Below are 17,849 nucleotides of genomic sequence, written 5' to 3' on the forward strand. Positions count from 1 at the left end.
TTCAGTTCACAGTGGACAATCACATATGTAATGAACATGTTGACTATCCTGAATCACAACTAGTACCAGTTTCAGGAGTCATAATGTAACTACACTGTAGCCCAGAAAAACAGAGCTTGGAGCAGAACAACAGTAAGATGTGACTTATGGGCATGCAAAAGTGGAGGGGTGGGGAACACTGCCTGTCCTTGTCACTCTACTCTTGAAAAAGTGCTTCATATTTGTCACAGACCAATTGAAAAGTCCAGTCTACCTGCTGGCCAAGGCAGCTCTTTGTTAGCCAGTGGGTAGACTGAGCTAAAAAGATTTTCAAGCGGTCAAGTTCAAGTATAGGGCTAAGTGGGATGCATCTTGGCCATACAGGCCAAAAGGGGTTTGAAGCAAGCCAAGTCTTAGGCAATGGGTAGATCAAACCAATGGCATAATTCTTCTAAGTAGGATTTTACTACATGATGAGTGTTCCCAAATTAATTTGTCAATGCAAGCAAACCTACTATTGTTTCCACTTCCATCTCATTTGGAAGAACCCATCTGCAGTATCAAGCTAAGGTTGTGTTGGGTGGTATAGAAAGGGAAGTCATTCTGAAGCAAGCATACAGAAACTGTTATGTAAGCAGCAAAGATAAAAGCATTCTTTAAATGCTGGGAATAGAAATAGCATTAAGAATACCCTGAGCACAAAAGGACAAGGAGGAAAAGGACAGTCAAACTTGTAAGATTCTGTTATACACTCCCAATAAAATCTTATTTTAGTCTTCCTGTGAATTTCTTTTTCAGTTCTGGTCTACCTTGCAGAGTTGGCAATTGCATTGGGTCTCCAAACTCTTTAAATTGATCCTGGGCACAACTAAATTAATTCACTTTGAGATATTTAGCAGTCTATCTTTTTCTGTGGCCTAAATATAGATGCAGCACTCACTTTGTATTTATTTTGTTTTGAAATAAGCCAATTAATAGCCATCATTACTTTATCTGTGCTGCTGAGGATAGGAAATCCTCAGGGAGGAGGACCCAAAGTCACAAATCCACCATATAAAGATTTTTCTCTAATGATAAAATCCCATAAATAGGGAGGAGCACCAAAACTAGTGAGATGTAGTAGCAAGGCTAAAGCAGACAGGAGAATATAGAGGGAAAGAAATATGTCTTTTCTTAGAATTAATATTAAAAGAAAGAGTGTAGGCCCAGAATTGTTGTAAATATTTATGAGACTCTCTAGCTATATCAGAAGCAAAAAAGGGGGGGACGAGCTGTGACATAAATGGTAAGTGTAAAACGATGCTAATTGACTCTAAAAGGACAACCTAATCAGACAGTATTCTTTTCCTCATCCATAGGATGGAATGAAAGATAGGAGAACTTACAGCCTGCATGAAAGGCAGATTCCCCATTAGACTTTTAAATGTTTTATATTGTGCTAGGGAACTGTGATTTCCTCCCCAAACAATTAAAATAGGTTCAGAATTAATTTGCAGCACAGGAGCATTGCAAAATTCTACCTTCATTTGTGTCATTTGCCCATAACTTTTATCAAGCTCTTCTATCAAAGTGAAGGTGTATATGAATCAATATGAATCAATATTGGCTTCTGCTTATATTATTGTATACTGTCAGAAATTAGTTGCTTTGTAGCCTAGCAAATTGTAACCTTAATACTGTATGGCATTACTGCAAATGTTATCTCGCTGCTGTGTCTCGCTTCTATTCTTGGCTTCAAAGCTAGACACATTCTTGAAAACATAGAAGAAATTGTTACACGGGAATATCATCGCGCACAGATAAAGAAACCAAAGTAGGAAGTTTTCCTGGCTCATAAATCCTTAAAGCATTCTGCAGAAAAACAACTTGGCAAAGGGGGACTGCCACCCCCTACACAAGGCTATAGGAATGCTCCATAGATAAGGTAGACAGAGACAGGAGCTTGAATAAAAGAACACTTTAAAGATCATGTTGGTAACAAATCTTTGTCTCTGATTGGATAAACTTAGTTTCTATCTGCCTAAAATGTACATAATACTCTGAGCCACTCTTCCAGGGGGTGGCTATTCCTTACATGCATTTGTTTGTATGTTTTGGATATAGTTTTGTCACCCAGGTTTTGCTATGGCCATAAATAAAAGCTGATATTTTTTGCAAGCCTTGTCTTGAGTCTCACTCTCTTTGGCATTTCAGTGGCTCTGAACCTTACAAGAGAAAAATGAAATTTAGGATGTCATGATGCAAAAATGAAGAGGTATAGAATATTGGCAGGTGCTGTTTCTCCTACAGTGGCGAGGAATCCACTGAAATTCCAACCACTGGGCATAAAAAAGAGTGATAACATTTGCCTTTATTGCCTTATTGGGATAAATTGATAATTTTAATTCAAAGTGTGAAAAGAAAATGACTCTTGTCCTTCCTTTCCCAAAAGCATTGAGAGAAATAGACCATTAGACATTAGCACTGTTCTTTTAATAAATGCATGCATTCTTAAGCAACAGCTATTCTTGCCATGAAACTGACACAGTTTTATTTGATCAAAGTTCTGTTCAAATGTTTTCTTTTCTATAATGTTCTAATGTTTATAGAAGCTAGTTAATGGCTATTTTAATGGTTAAAACATGAGCAATACTACTGGCTTTCAAAAATGGCAAGTTCTGCTTTGTAAAGTCACTTTCAGGATCATGCAGAGTACATTTTGTGTCTTGTGTCCACATCAGTGCTTGCTTTCCCTTGGCCAGAGATCAAGCAAAAACATGTTCTTTGTAAAGAGGTAGAGCTTCAGAAAGTGGTTTTAAATTCTCTCACTAAATAATTGATGTCTTCTTTATCGTTAGAGGGGCTGCCTTTTCAAAATATTTACCTTGTAAGAGTTTTTTTGCTAAATTAATACAAAACTAGTCCTATTTTTGGACAAAGTGCTGTAGTTCCTCCAGGGAAGCATTAGCAAGATATTGAGAGAGAGAATATTATATACTGAAATCTGACCATGGATTCTAAATTAGTATAGTGCCTGCAAGAGTGATGGAGATATTGCCCTCATGTCAATGTTAAACATTCTATTGCCCACACAGTTCAGTCTTGTAGAATGAATGGGAGAGGAGATGTTGTTTTCTTCTTTGTCTCAAGAAGCAAAATATTTTGAGCCAACTGTGGGTTCATGGCGTTACTGGAGAAAAATTCCTTCACAATCCCAGAACTATCTATTCCAAATTCCAGTCTTAGTTCTTTACTTGAAATGAATCAGGGGTGGCCTGAAGGAATGTGAGATGAGGAGACAAAGAGTAAAGTTCAAAGCCTTGGTCTTTGATATTTTCAATAACAATTATAACATGCCCATTTAAAAGGAAATCAATCTCAACATTAGTTTTAAACAAGTGTAGATGTGGGTTTGATTCCTTACAAGTCTCAATTTTCTGTGAATGTCAGAATAAGTAAGTCTTTGCAAAATATTACTTTAGAAATATAATTTGAGCAATGTCACAAACTTTGCAATTCCTTAAACCTATGGAATAATTATGTTACACAGAAGTCTGAATATTTAGTTCCTGTTATCCCATGCTAAATTGTTGTCATGTCACCAGACTTTTCAGAGGCTTCAGGAGAATTAATCCTATGAGATCTCTCAGATTTTTTTAAAAAATGCAATGCTTAAAAAATGAACAGAAACCTGTAGAAATTACTCAACAATGAGTAACATTTTGTCAGAACCCACATTGCACTTCAGCGCTTACTTGCTTTAAAGACTCTTATCTGTTGTTTTTTCTAGAATGGATTAGCATGGCAAGCCCTTTGGAACATGTTCCAAAGTAGTTCCATTGATTTATAATGAGATAAGCACAGGACAGGAGCTAAAATCCTTCTGAACATATTTCATACTCAGTTAAAATTCATGTGACTTGGTACATCACTCATTCAGAACTGAGGCAAATATCTCTCTCCACAGATACAATCAAAACAAAGATTACATGGAGATATTACAATCAGTCATAAGAATGCTTATTAATGGTTTCTGTTGCCACAAATAAGTTGCAGCCATCTCAGATGACACCCCACAACATCTTCCGCAGAGGAAGGTAAATATCAATGAGCTTTCTTAGAGAGCAACAAGCTGTGGCAGCTGTGGCTGATTCCTTAATAGCAGGAAATAGTTCTCCAGTCAAGAGCTGCACATTCCTTTTAAAATGGATTTCCCCCTCTCCTTTGTCATTGACTGGGAAAGATTAAGCTGCAAGATTTAACATACTGAGCCGAGGTGGCACAGTGGTTAGAATGTAGTGCAACTGCAGGCTACTTCAGCTGACTGTTAGCTGCATTTGTGAGTTCAAATATCACCGGCTCAAAATTGACTCAGCCTTCCATCCTTCTGAGGTGGGTAAAATGAGGACCCAGATTGTTGGGGACAATATGCTGACTCTATAAACCACTTAGGACTATAAACGCACTATGAAGTGGTATACAAGTCTAAGTGCTAAGTGCTATGCTATACCTATGCTATGCCTGTGAGGGGGTGGGGGGATATGTGCCATCACAAAACAGCAGGAATAATCATAGGGGGTTGCAAAAGCTAGGGGTGGAGTCCATCCACTGCCTACAAGAAATGGTTTGCCCATCTATATCTTCAGATGAGGTTAAGCATGGGCAATTTTCATAGAGTAACAAAACTGCAAGGTTGGAAGGAGCCGTACAGATCATCTAATCCAACCTTCTGCAATGTGCAGGAATACCAATTCAGCCATTGAGAAGTAGCTGTCCAACCTCTCTAAAAAACCTCCAGAAATGGATAATCCACAACCTTCATGGTTTGACTGTTCCAGATAACTACAATTTCCACCTGTTACTTAGACTCTTAGTTTCTGCATGAGAAGCAGTTCCTGCCCATTTACTCTGCATTTTCTTGAATGTACTTGAGCATATCAATTGTGTTTCCCTTCATCTTCTTTTCTCCACACTGCAAACTCAAGATTTTGTGCGGTATATTTGGACCTGGATGTGACAGCACACATCAATTGAAGAGAAATGCACTTTAGTGTCTTTTTCTTTTAGGCAGCAGGTAGATGGATTATAGTGATACTTGTTTGAATAGGGTAGACTTAGCTTTAAGCAAAAAGAATGCATTATCTTCTACCCTATTCACTAGTATTGATTTTAAAAATAGAATGTTAAAAGCTTCTAATAGGAGTTCATTAAGCATAATCTAAACACATTAAGGCTTCCCTTGATAATATGTTTCTAACAAGGTTCTTCATTTCAAGTGCATTTTCAAATATTTCAAATGTTAAAAAGTCACAGGTGGCAGCTGTGTTCTACAATTTCACAAAATCAAATTGGTTCAAGTTTGTTTATAGTCTATTTATTTCCTCTGTGTGCTTATGCCAGTATTATAGTGGATGTGAGCCCTTTGATTTTCCCACATATGGTTTTTGATCTTGATGTATACTACGATGTAGACAGACCTGCAAAGATTTATTTCATATTGGGGGAGGGAGGATAGTTATTTATTTTGTAATATGTATATCCTAATAATAATGCAACAGTGGTAACACAATCAGAAAAAATATATACAAAATAGTGATTAACATGAACTAAAACTGAAGGGGAAAAATGAGGCATATAATATTAATATTGCAGTAACTAAATTCATTAACATATTTAAATCTAGATCATATGGAAACATGGTGTTCCATCTTCTTATTTGTACAATACAACAACATGTTCAAAACTCATAAAAGAACCCATCTATCAATTCCACAGTTCAATACCAGGAGCATACTTTTTTAAAAATCTCTGTAGGACAATTTTCTTTGCTGAATTCTCCATAAAATGTTAGATTCCATGTATCTGGAGTATAATTCAGCATCACATTTACATCTTTAATTATTATATGTGTCCCTGGGTTGTTTTAACATATCTAATAAATTGCAACAAAAAGAAGCTTAAAAGAGAATGAATAATAATAACAGCTATATATTTTAAGCTGTTCTTCACATTTTTAGATTTACAGGAGTATGAGTCAATCCATCTTTGTGTAGAATGTGAACCTGGAGAAATAGTGGAGCTTTGGCATCACAAAGCTTTTCAAAGGAGGAGGGAATACTTCCCTTCAGAGAGAAGCCCAAATCAAGAGTGTATGCAGTCCTAGGAGGAGGGAGAAAGAAGTTTGGGGTAGCTTCATCCTAGAATCCTTCAGGATATCTCTACTCGGTTAGAAGGTTATAGCTAGTTTAGCAACCTTCTGTCCATTGGGGGTTAGCAAGTAAAGCAGTGGTTCCCAAACTTGACAACTTTAAGACTTGTGGACTTCAACTCCCAGAATTCTCTAGCCAGCAGAGCTGGAGCTGGCTGGAGAATTCTGGGAGTTGAAGTCCACAAGTCTTAAAGTTGCCAAGTTTGGGAACCACTGAAGTAAAGGATTGGGTTGGATTTGGCTCTGTCCTCTGGGCTTGGACCTGACAATCTTCTTTATCTTACAGGCTTACTGAACTAATGCCATGGCCCAATGGAATCAAACCACAGTGTCAGAATTCATCCTTGTAGGATTCACAGATAATCCAGTGCTCAGCACCTCTCTTTTTGTGGTGTTTCTAGCTATCTATGTGATCACTCTTCTTGGAAATCTAGGGATGATTGCACTGATTCGTCTTGACTCCCATCTCCAAACACCTATGTACTTTTTCCTTAGCAACCTGTCCTTCTCAGATCTCTGTTACTCTACTGTCATTGTCCCTCAAACCCTGGTGAATTTCTTGGCTGAAAAGAAATCCATTTCTTTCATTGGTTGTGCTGCTCAGTTTTACTTCTACGCTGTGTTTGCAAGTGTCGAATGTCTCCTGCTAGCTGCTATGGCCTACGACCGTTATGTGGCCATCTGTAACCCACTGTTGTATCCTACTGTCATGTCCAAGAAGGTTTGCATTTGCCTGGTGCTGGCTTCCTACCTTGTGGGTTGTGCCAATGGCATGGTACACACAAACACTACTTTTCGCCTCCCCTTTTGCAGCTCCAATGTCATAAACCATTTTTTTTGTGATGTACCTTTAATTCTGAAGCTTGCCTGTTCAAACACTCAGCTCAACCAGATTCTGCTTTTTGTCATCTCTTCACTGATAGGACTGTGTTCATTCTTCATCATCCTTATCTCTTACATCTACATTATCACTGCTATCCAAAGAATCCACTCAAGCGGGGGAAGGAAGAAGACCTTCTCTACCTGCGGCTCCCATTTGATGGCTGTTACCTTGTTCTACACCACAATTCTCTTCATCTACCTGAAGCCTTCCTCAAGTGACATTGGAGCACAAGACCAAGTTGCTGCTGTCTTTTATACAGTAGTGATTCCTATGGTCAACCCTGTCATCTATAGCCTAAGGAATAAGGAGGTGAAGGAAGCGCTGAAAAGGATCGTGAGAAAGAAATGGGTTTCTGCTCAGGCATAACACTTCCTCATACTGAGAATTACAAATTGCACTGGGCACCGAACAGTGTGACTTTCTTCCAAGAAAGCATAGACATAGAGGATTGTGTTGTATAACCAAGAAATAACTTACTATTTTGAAATAATAAAGGAGAGAAGGGAGGAATATTAACTTTTAAATACATGCTTAATGAAAGATTGTGTGGAATTATGCTTCTGGAAGATATGAAAAAGACTCTGTGTAGAATGAGAAAGTGAAAGAAACTGCGGCTAAGAAAAAGTAATGAAAAATACACTGATACAATGTATATAAAGAGAAAAACGTGAACTGAAATAAAACAAGGAATAGTTATGATGAAGAAAGGCAAAAGTGCACTGATTTGGATGGAGAGAGGGGGGAGAGGGGGAATGGGATAGTGGGTAGTGGGGGAGAAACAAGAAGCCTCTAGGAATTCAAATTTAAAATTATGAAATTATTTTGAATGAAACTGAAGGAAGAAAATATTGGAAGAAATGTTTTAGAGTTATATATGAGAATGATTCCCCCTAGGTTACTGATATACTGCTTCATTGTGTGTGTGAAAGCGGGGGGGGGGGGTGTTCCTAGGAGGGAAGAGCAGGCAACTCCAGGAATTTATGACAGCCACATACATAGTCCTCGAATAACAACAGCTCATTTTGTCCATTCAAAGCTACAACAGGAATGTGACCTACGACTGTTTTTCACACTTATGACCTTTGCAGCATCCCCATGATCATGTGATAAAATTTCAGATGCTTGGCAACTGGGTCAAAGTTGTGACCGTTGCTATGATCCAAGGTCATGTGATCACCTTTTGCGACCGTCTGACAAGCAAAGTCAATGGGGAAGCCAGATTCACTTAACAACTGTGGCAAGAAAGGTCGTAAAATGGGGCAAAGCTCACTTCACAAATTTCTCACTTAGCAGAAATTTTGGGCTCAGTTGTGGTCATACATGGAGGACTGTTTCCTCCCAGAAGAGTCACCCAGGATGTGACGGTCATCCCAGCTGCCAAGCCCAAGCACGTGGGCACCTGGATCAGGCAATAGGGATGCAAGAAGATTCTGGAGACAAATGATCCCTTTAGCAACAACAGCAAATGCATGATTTCATGCTGCAGAGGAGGAAGTAATGGTAAAACCACTCCTGTATTTTATCCAGAAAACCACACAGATTGACAGTATAAAATGACTGATGATGTAAGGCCAGATTATGGGCCCCCAGGTTTTTAATCATTTTTAAAGGTACCAAATTGCGCACCAAAGCAGTTTTTTGGCATGATTTTAGGTCATTGCAGGGAGAGATTGAGTGTATGGGAAGTAGATTTGCCTACCAAAAATCATACCACTGAAAATCAATCATTTTCCTGCCAAATCTCAGTGAGGTGATCTCAGCATTCTAGAATGCCACAAATGAAACACCATTGACTGAAGGTGTCCTGCAGATTGCCTACATGGCATAAAGGGAAAGCATTATTATTCAGATGAAAAAGAGATCAAAAGGTATACTACTCTGCCTCCATTAAAAGACAAAATCACTAAACTGGTTATCTAATGTTCCTCATCTGCCCTATCTTATGTGTCAGCTCAGTTGCCTTGGTAAGCATCCATCACTGCTATAAACTTGGGAGTCCTCCTGGACCCACAGCTGACCTTCAAACATCATTTGTCAGCTGTGACCAGGGGGGCATTTGCCCAGGTTCGCCTGGTACACCAGTTGCGTCCCTACCTGAACCGGGAGGCCCTCACAACAGTCACTCGTGCCCTTGTGACCTCTAGGCTGGAATACTGCAATGTGCTCTACATGGGGCTGCCCTTGAAGAGCATTCGGCGACTTCAGCTAGTCCAGAATGCGGCCGCGCGAGCGATTGTGGGTGCACCTCGCTTCACCCACGTTACACCTATCCTCCGCGAGCTGCGCTGGCTGCCTGTCGATCTCCGGGTGCGCTTCAAGGTGCTACTTATCACCTATAAAGCCCTTCATGGTAGTGGGCCTGGGTATTTGAGAGACCGCCTACTGCCAATTACCTCCACTAGACCAATACGATCGCATCGATTAGGCCTCCTCCGAATTCCATCTACTAGCCAGTGCAAACTGGCAACTACCCGGAGGAGAGCCTTCTCGGTGGCTGCTCCGACCCTCTGGAACGAACTCCCCATGGAGATTCGGACCCTCACCACCCTCCAATCCTTCCGCGCCGCTTTGAAGATCTGGCTGTCCCGGCTGGCCTGGGGTTAAGATTCCAACCCCACCCGAATTGTGTGACTGTTGTGCTCTCTTTTAATATGTTGTATTGTTTCCATATTGGAATACTGTTTGTCTTTCCCCCCCTCCCTTTTTGAATTGTGAGCCACCCTGAGTCCCCCCAGGGAAAAGGGCGGCATACAAATAAAGGAAATGAAAATGAAAATGAAATGAAATATAATCCCCATGTTGCAAAATGGTCAAACACCAAATGTGAGCCAAATGCCTAGTGAAAGAGCTTGCCTGAAAACAGCAGAATACAGTCTAAGGAACGATAGCATCGCCCAAATATCACCCAAGATCAGGGGCAAAATCCTCCTGGTTCAGCCCAGTTTGGGTGAACCAGCAGGGATGATTCTCCTTGGTTCTGCGAACTGGTAGTAAAAAAAAAAAAAAACTTTTGAGGGTCACTCAGCTCAACTGTGAACCGTACAATCATCGGAAGCTTTTTTTCCACTTTTTAAAGCATTTTTTCCTGCTGTTTCGGGCAAACTGGCAGGGAAATAATGTTTTTAAAAGCTAAAAAATTGCTGAAAGTGAAAAAAAAGTTGGCCATGCCCACAGAACTGGGAGGGGATTAGATTTCACCACTGCCCAAGAATCACAGAATGCCAAATCTGGTAGTCATTTGGTCCAAAGGTCATAAATAAGATGCAAAAGCTAGGAAATAAGAAAGTTATCTCCAACAAAAACTGCAAGCAAAGAGGCTATTTAAAGCTTCGTATCCAGTTGGCTACAGTTACCTATGTCTTGCCCTATGTTTAGAGAGAAGCCTCATTGGGGAATGTTGCTCTGCTCACATCTCAATTTGCCTAGATCTGGGTCTTAGGGATTGGGCCTCATCACCTGACTGCTCCAGCTGAACAGGAGATTACCATGGTCGATCATCCTCACTTGAATCCTGCCTTCTTGATTCCTGAGGCTCACCATCCTGAAGCACAGGCTCAGCTGGAGCAACATTGTCAGATTCCAGGTCAAAGTCAGACTCTGAATCATGAATTACAGCAACAGCTGAGTGTTGACTGACTTGAAAGAGACCAGGTAACAAAATCTTCCTCTTCTGCTGTGCTGTTTCTGTATCACAGCAACATCCACTTGACCCACTGACAAAACTACCATTTCCTTCTTTGCCATATGATAGCAATGCCTGCTGGCACAGAAATTACCTCCATGTAATTAACTCAGAGTCTTTTTGCTACCCCTCCTGATGCATGTCATCAAAGATTTTGATTTATGGATAAGCAATAAACCAGCCAAGTCTGTGGATTATACTTCATTATTCAAGAACTCCAGGTTATGAAGAATTTGAGAAGGATCAATTTAAATTGGGTGAATGGTCAACCTAATGACGGTTTAGGTAAACGGGAACTGGTGCAAATTGAGGTTCAGAAAGAGTTTTTACTCTCTTGGTAATTATATCCTATTTCTTTCTAGTGCTAAATGCCACAATATAAATACTATTATCTTTCCAGTTAGACTGGAATAGATCAAGCACTTCTTCTGTGACATCCCTGCAGTTGTATCTCCATCCTGCTCTGACATCACACTGAACATGAGAATGCTTTTTTAAAAAGATTTTTTTTAATCCCATTATTAAAAAATAAATTTACAAAATTATTAGAAAAAGAAACCTATGCCTTGGTATGCTATTTTTTTAATAATAAAAATATTATTTTTTTAAAAAAAACTTCAAGGCAGTCCATGTACTTACTACTCCTTCCTCCTCCTATTTTCCCCACAACAAAACCTTTGTGAAGTGAGTTGGGCTAAGAGAAGAATGACTGGTCCAAAGGCAGCCAGCCAGATTTTCATGCCTAAAACAGGAGTCAGATACATGGTGTACTGGTTTCCAGCTTGGTGCTTTAACTATTAGGCCAAACTGACATAGGATGTAGAAACAATTGGAGAGAGACAATCCTATAAGTAAGCCATGAAAACTTTAAACCTTGAATTTCACTATGAAACAAATGGAAGCCAATGCAGCTTGCAGAGCAGGGGTGTCACATGTGCCAAATAACTAGCACCAGAAACTGCCCGTGTGCCGCATTCTGTATCAGTTGAAACTTCCAAATAGTCTTCAAGGGCAGCCCCACATAGAGCAATACCCCATGCAATAGCCTATCCTGACAGTCACAGGGACATGAGTGACTGAGATCAAGGTCCCCCAGACCAGGAACAGGAGACACTGACATACAACCTAAGGCTATGAAAAGGACCAGGGGTGAAATCCAGCAGGTTCTGACAGGTTCTGGGGAGCTGGTGGTGGAAATTTTAAGTAGTTTGGAGAACCGGTAGCAGAAATTTTGAGTAGTTTGGAGAACCGACAAATGCCACCTCTGGCTGGCCCCAGAGTGGGGTGAAATGGAGATTTTGCAGTATCCTTCCCTTGCCATGCCCACCAAGCCACACCCACCAAGCCACACCACACCCACCAAGCCACGCCACACCCACTAAGCCACGCCCACAGAACCAGTAGTAAAAAAATTGAGTTTCACCACTGCAAAGGGCTCCCTACCCATGGCTGCTGTATGATTTATGAAGCCTGACTTCAAAACCCATGGAGGTTAAAACTGATTTATAAAGCATGTCAAGACGTGTTTCTTTTTTTCTTAGTGTGACTTACTGCTTGTTTGACTTAGGTTATATATGCACTACTAACATAAAGCATTGTTGATTGGTGCCAAAATAATAGTAATTCAGAAATAATTTACATCATTTTAATAATGATGACTTGTTATGAGAGGGTGTTATAAATCACTAGAGGGGAAATCACTTCAGTGCATTATATTACCCCACCCATTATAACCTCTGAGATGTTATAGGAAAACAGAACTTAAATACCTGGATTAATTAACAAGGTTGGGGTTTTCCAAATTGTGTTCTGTGAAACCCTAGAATTCCACAAGAGCTTGATGAACTCTTTGGTAGACCTGGGGGCTGGGTGAAGTTTACTTAAACATACCCAGAGCATCGATAGCAATTTTTCTAAGCCTTGGAGGAGAACATTTGCTTATTTTCTAGGTGGACCTTTTCGTCTTGATCAGGGAATCTAGGATTTTTTAAACTAACAGGATCTTCATCCTGAAGAATTCTGATGGGTCAATATGCCATCATCACCAACATCTTACACAATATTCTTCTGTAGAAGATGAATCTTCAAATGACACTGCAGTGGAAATAATTTCTACCATTAAACCTATTAAGGTAATTGTAATTGCCATTAAAGATACATTCCATTGGGAGGTCAAAATCCCTAGGTCCAGTCGCTCAGTATATAAAGTCTCTTTCAATATAGCCATTGCAGAGAAAGAGTCACGATGGCCTCTTTCAGGAATTTCCTGCATTTATATAATCAGAAATGGCTTCTTTGACAATAAATAAGCAAATGTGTCCTCCTCAGCAATGTGAAACAGGAATTTCAAAGTAACTGGAAGAGGAAAAAGAAGTAGCAGAGCCCAAGAGAACAGGTAGGTTAAAAACAGCTTTTATCTATCCCAAGATTCTACCTTAATAATCCCATCACTGCCTTCTGCCATTAGATGAGATGAATTGGAAAAGAAGGATAAAACTTCTTGGTTTCCTATCTTCCTTTCTATCTCAGTTCAAAACCAAGTTTTTAAAAAGTGTACTGTTTTTATCCCAGAGGTGAGTAGGATTGCAGCAACATAATTTACCATTTCTCTTGATGCATTTCTATTTTTTTCCTCCCATTTAAATTCTAGTTTAGAGTCTGAAAAATAAAATGGTGTTGCTAGCAACCCCAGATGTTCACCTACTTTCAATATTGCAAATAAAGCACTCGCTAGATGCTTCCAGCTATTTATGAGCTAGGTACATCTGAACTGTACTTAGTGCTCCATATTGTGAAAGTGAAATTCTTAACCTTTCTCTTTTGCTTTTTACAAACATCTTCCTTGGTGTTGCAATTATTCTAGTTGTTGTTCAGTTGCTAGGTTGTGTCTAACTCTTCATTATACACCAGACCCTCCCTGTCCTCCATTGTCTCCCGCAGTTTACTCAAATTTATGTTCATTGTGTCAAACATACTATCTAACCATCTCATCTGCTGCTCTCCTCTTCTCCTTTTACCTTCAATTTTTCCAACATAAGGGTCTTTTCCAATGAGTCCTCTAATTATCGTAGTGAACTTATTGTAATGAACTACAACTTATTGTAGTAAACTACAATAAGCACCATTCTAATGCTGGGAAAGATTGAGGGCAAAAGAAGAATGGGACAACAGAGAATGAGGTGGCTGGATGGAGTCACTGAAGCAGTAGGCGTGAGCTTAAATGGACTCCAGATGATGGTAGGGGACAGGGAGGTCTGGAGGAATGTTGTCCTTGGGGTTGCGATGGGTTGGACATGACTTTGCAACTAACCACAAAAATCAGTAAGCACCTTTAAGAATATTTTTATTAATAGCGGTTTTCAGGAAACTATGGATGAAGAAAGAATTAAACACTGTTCCTTAAAGATTTGGCTTAGCCTTCTCAAACACTGTAAAAAATCCCAGAATTTCCAGTGATTCATTTAACATCATATGTCGTTTGTACCTGAAATAAATCTAGGGCATGTTGTAGTAGCAAGAATACCCATATATGCTGCTGTTACAGTTCTTCATGTCACTCATGATTCTTGGCCATTACAAGGACAGTCCGTGCAGTTTTCTTGGCAATGGAAATCATTTGTCATTGCCTTCTTTCTAGGCCTATGAAAAATATCGCTACTGGTGATCTATAGAATAAATGTATATATTTGCATTTATATGTGCTGAGAGTCAAAGGAATATGGCATCTCACCAGAGGATTTTCTATAGCCAGTGATGGGAGCAGCTTCTGAAATTTTGGATTAGGTATAATATGAGTTTTATTATGGGGGAGGGGCTTGGGGGAACACGGACTACTACCCTGTGGCAAACATTTCAGTCCTAATTTGCTCTCATTTTTTGGGATATATTTCTTGTTCAGGTTTAGTTAGAGAATGCTCAACAGAAAAGCAACTGCTTCAATCCTAGTTAACTTTCATTATTTGCATGTATCTCTTGACTGAGGCTTAGGTCAACATGGCTTCATCCTAATTAGATCTCAATAGGGTATTATAACAATATTGTCTATCAATTATTGAAATTTTATATCCTTCAAATATATGGAAATGGAAATCTATATATAGCCTTAGATTTTTGTTTGATTCCGTTTTTGTTTCCTCTCTTGGTGAGACACTGGTTTTTTATTAGTGTGCTTAGTAGAACTTAAAATATAAAGTCTGAAAACTACTGTTTTAAATCATGTGTCCAGAAAAATGGGTGCCATTTTCTTGAGCTTTTTCTAAAATATTCAGGCAACATCCCTAAAGCCCAGGAATCTAGTGGCTACTATTTGTTTTTCCCTAATTGAGAAAATCTACAAAATTACCTTTACTAGTTTGCAATATCCAGGGATATGGAAGTTATACTGATAACATAAATATTTCCTTCTTTTTCCTACAAAATATAGGAAGCCATGGAGAATTATACCAAAGTGCATGAGTTCATTTTGCTGGGATTTAGTGACTTGCCAAACCTACAGATCCCACTCTTTGTTTTTTTCCTAACAGTATATATTATCACAGTGACTGGAAATGCTGGGATGATCCTATTAATCAGGATGAGCTCACAACTTCATACCCCCATGTATTTCTTTCTAAGCAATTTGTCTTTTGTAGATCTCTGTTACTCTTCTGTTGTCACGCCCAAAATCCTACTAGACATGGCTGTAAAGAAAAGAAATATTTCGCTGATTGGATGTGCTCTACAAATGTGGTTTTTCTGTCTCTTTTTAGCCACTGAATGTTTCCTCTTGGCTGTAATGGCATATGATCGATATAAGGCCATTTCCAATCCACTTTTGTACACAGTCATCATGTCACAGAGATTGTGCACCAGGTTGGCAATCATTCCTTACCTTGTAGGAATGCTGAATGCTGCCACACATACAACTTTATCTTTTCAGCTGACCTTCTGTCATGACAATATAATTAACCATTTCTTCTGTGATATCCCTGCAGTCATATCCTTATCCTGTTCAGATACTCAACTCAACAAGGGAGTGCTTTTTGGTCTATCTTGCACCCTTGGTATTGTAAGCACTTCTATTATTGTTGTTTCTTATACCTACATTGTTCTAGCCATCCTGAGAATCCACTCCAATGAGGGCAGGCGCAAAGCTTTTTCGACCTGTTCAACCCATCTCACAACAGTATCTATCTTTTATGGAACCCTCTTCTTCACCTACGTGAGACCCAGCTCCTTCTCAACAGTAGATGAGGACAAAATTATCTCCATGTTCTACACTGTGGTGATCCCCATGTTGAACCCTTTCATCTATAGCTTGAGGAACCAGGATGTAAAAGAAGCAATGAGGAAATTGACTATAGGCAAAAAGTTCCACACAAAATAAATAGGCATGTACTATAATGGATTCTGTTCTTGATTTATTATGTACCATCAAGTAATTGTTGATTGTTAGCAACTGCTTAGATAGTTTTTCTCCGTGGTGATCTGTCCCTAATCTGCTCTTTCATGTCTTCCAACAATGACTTCATCACTATAACTGAGTCAACCTTTCTTGCTGCTGTCCATACTTTCCTTGTCTTTCTTTTTATCTTTGGAGACTTTTATGGAAAGCTACATCTTCATGCAATGTGTCTGTACAAATATAATTTGAACCTGTTCATTTGTGCCTGGGGAGAGCTCTGGATTGATTGTTCAAGTAGCTTGTGAATATTTTTACTCAGCAAAAGAAATTGCTTTAAGCTTTTGCTTACTTCCATATGATATAAACTTATGTTCAAAGTAGAATACTATAAAGTGATATGAAATTTAGCCATATACTGTATATTCATTTCATACCATTCATAAATTAGAGACTGGAAAAGTCAGTCCTGGACAAAATAAAATTTGCCTACTTCCTTGATCAACAAGAGTAGCCCCTTATATTTTGGGCGTGTGATGAAAATGGATGATGAAACAGAAAAACTACTATGCTTGGCAAAGTTATCAGAAGTAAAAAAAAACAGTGGAATCTGGTGGAATCAAAGAAAGTATATGTTTGTCAATTAGAAGAATTAAAAGTTATTTCTAAGGTCAGATCAATATGGTAAGTATTTCTCTATGAAGTCAATAGAAGTCAAGTCTGATTCAATGTCATCCACACAAAATAAATAGGCATGAGTAGCCAGAGTCCAACTAGGAAAACATCTTGTCTCATACACAGAGGAATATGATATATAGGGGCAAACAAGTCCATTTTAATTCTTACCATTATATTAAAATAACATTTGTAAAGATTGGAATCTGAAAATACAAGGTATTTTTGCTAGGAACATAGAATGTATTATATTCAGTCTAGATCTGATGGTGGATTTTTGTGTTTGAGGACCTCCGTGTAGATCTCCCAAAGGGTTCTTGGATCAGAAGATAAACATTTTCAAAGAAAATACCAAGAAAATCCATTTGCCTTTTGGGGGAAAAAACCTTTGGAATACCCATGTTCTGGATGATTAAGAATCTCCATAGACAGTGTAGATCTGATTAATAAATAAATAAAACACTAAATGGCAATATCTCCAGTAAAAACACCATTTATATCTAAATATGGACTTACAGCCCTATCTTCAAACCCATTTTATTTATAGAATATGCTGCTCAAAATAGTCCAGTTTGTGTGATCCAGTCTTGAGATACAATGGCTTATTTTAGCCTCTCCTATATTCATTTTGTTTTAGAAGTGTCATTGTTGTTTATTCCATCATTGTTTTGTGTTTTTTTCTATTATAGAGATTGTAAAGTGACCTAAATATAAACAAATCAATTGTCCATTAATGAGATTTCAAAGGATTGCAAAATATCTGTATTCTTAAAATAAATCTCAGAAAATACCAGTAGTTTTGTGGAAATACAAGATTTTGATGGTTTTGGAGGGGGCTGGATGAGACATCTAGAATTTTGAAAGGTTGAGAATGGCTTCATCCATTAATTCCTTATTATGTTTGCTTATTGTGCTACTTAAAGTTAATTTCCACCTTTATTAATAAAAATTACCTCTATGTTGCTTTTATTTCTGCTCTTTATCTAATCTGGAACTTATGAGTTCTGCCTAAGAAAAGAGAGAAATCTGACTTATAGCCTTTCATTTGGAAATTATAACTGGT

The 17,849-nt window shown here is 38.7% G+C and overlaps 2 protein-coding genes across 2 annotated transcripts; both read left to right on the plus strand.

Annotated features, from left to right (window-relative positions):
• The first annotated feature begins 6,446 nt into the window (after positions 1–6,446).
• LOC106543773 (olfactory receptor 5AS1-like) lies at positions 6,447–7,415 on the plus strand. The gene has a single exon (XM_014059854.2). It carries the CDS (start codon positions 6,471–6,473, stop codon positions 7,413–7,415), a length of 945 nt encoding a protein of 314 aa, XP_013915329.2. The 5' UTR covers positions 6,447–6,470.
• A 7,736-nt stretch (positions 7,416–15,151) lies between these two features.
• LOC106543772 (olfactory receptor 5G9-like) lies at positions 15,152–16,096 on the plus strand. The gene has a single exon (XM_014059851.2). The coding sequence runs from the start codon at positions 15,161–15,163 to the stop codon at positions 16,094–16,096; it is 936 nt and encodes a 311-aa protein (XP_013915326.2). The 5' UTR covers positions 15,152–15,160.
• The last annotated feature ends 1,753 nt before the right edge of the window (positions 16,097–17,849 follow it).

The sequence above is a fragment of the Thamnophis sirtalis genome, unplaced genomic scaffold, assembly GCF_051295495.1.
Source record: "Thamnophis sirtalis isolate CommonGarterSnake01/CBP01778 unplaced genomic scaffold, rThaSir2_p1.2 scaffold_1, whole genome shotgun sequence".
Classification (NCBI taxonomy): Eukaryota; Metazoa; Chordata; class Lepidosauria; order Squamata; family Natricidae; genus Thamnophis; species Thamnophis sirtalis.

Coding starts and splice junctions, on each gene's coding strand:
- LOC106543773 (XM_014059854.2), top strand. CDS start 6,471: ATGGCCCAATGGAATCAAACCACAGTGTCAGAATTCATCCTTGTAGGA.
- LOC106543772 (XM_014059851.2), top strand. CDS start 15,161: ATGGAGAATTATACCAAAGTGCATGAGTTCATTTTGCTGGGATTTAGT.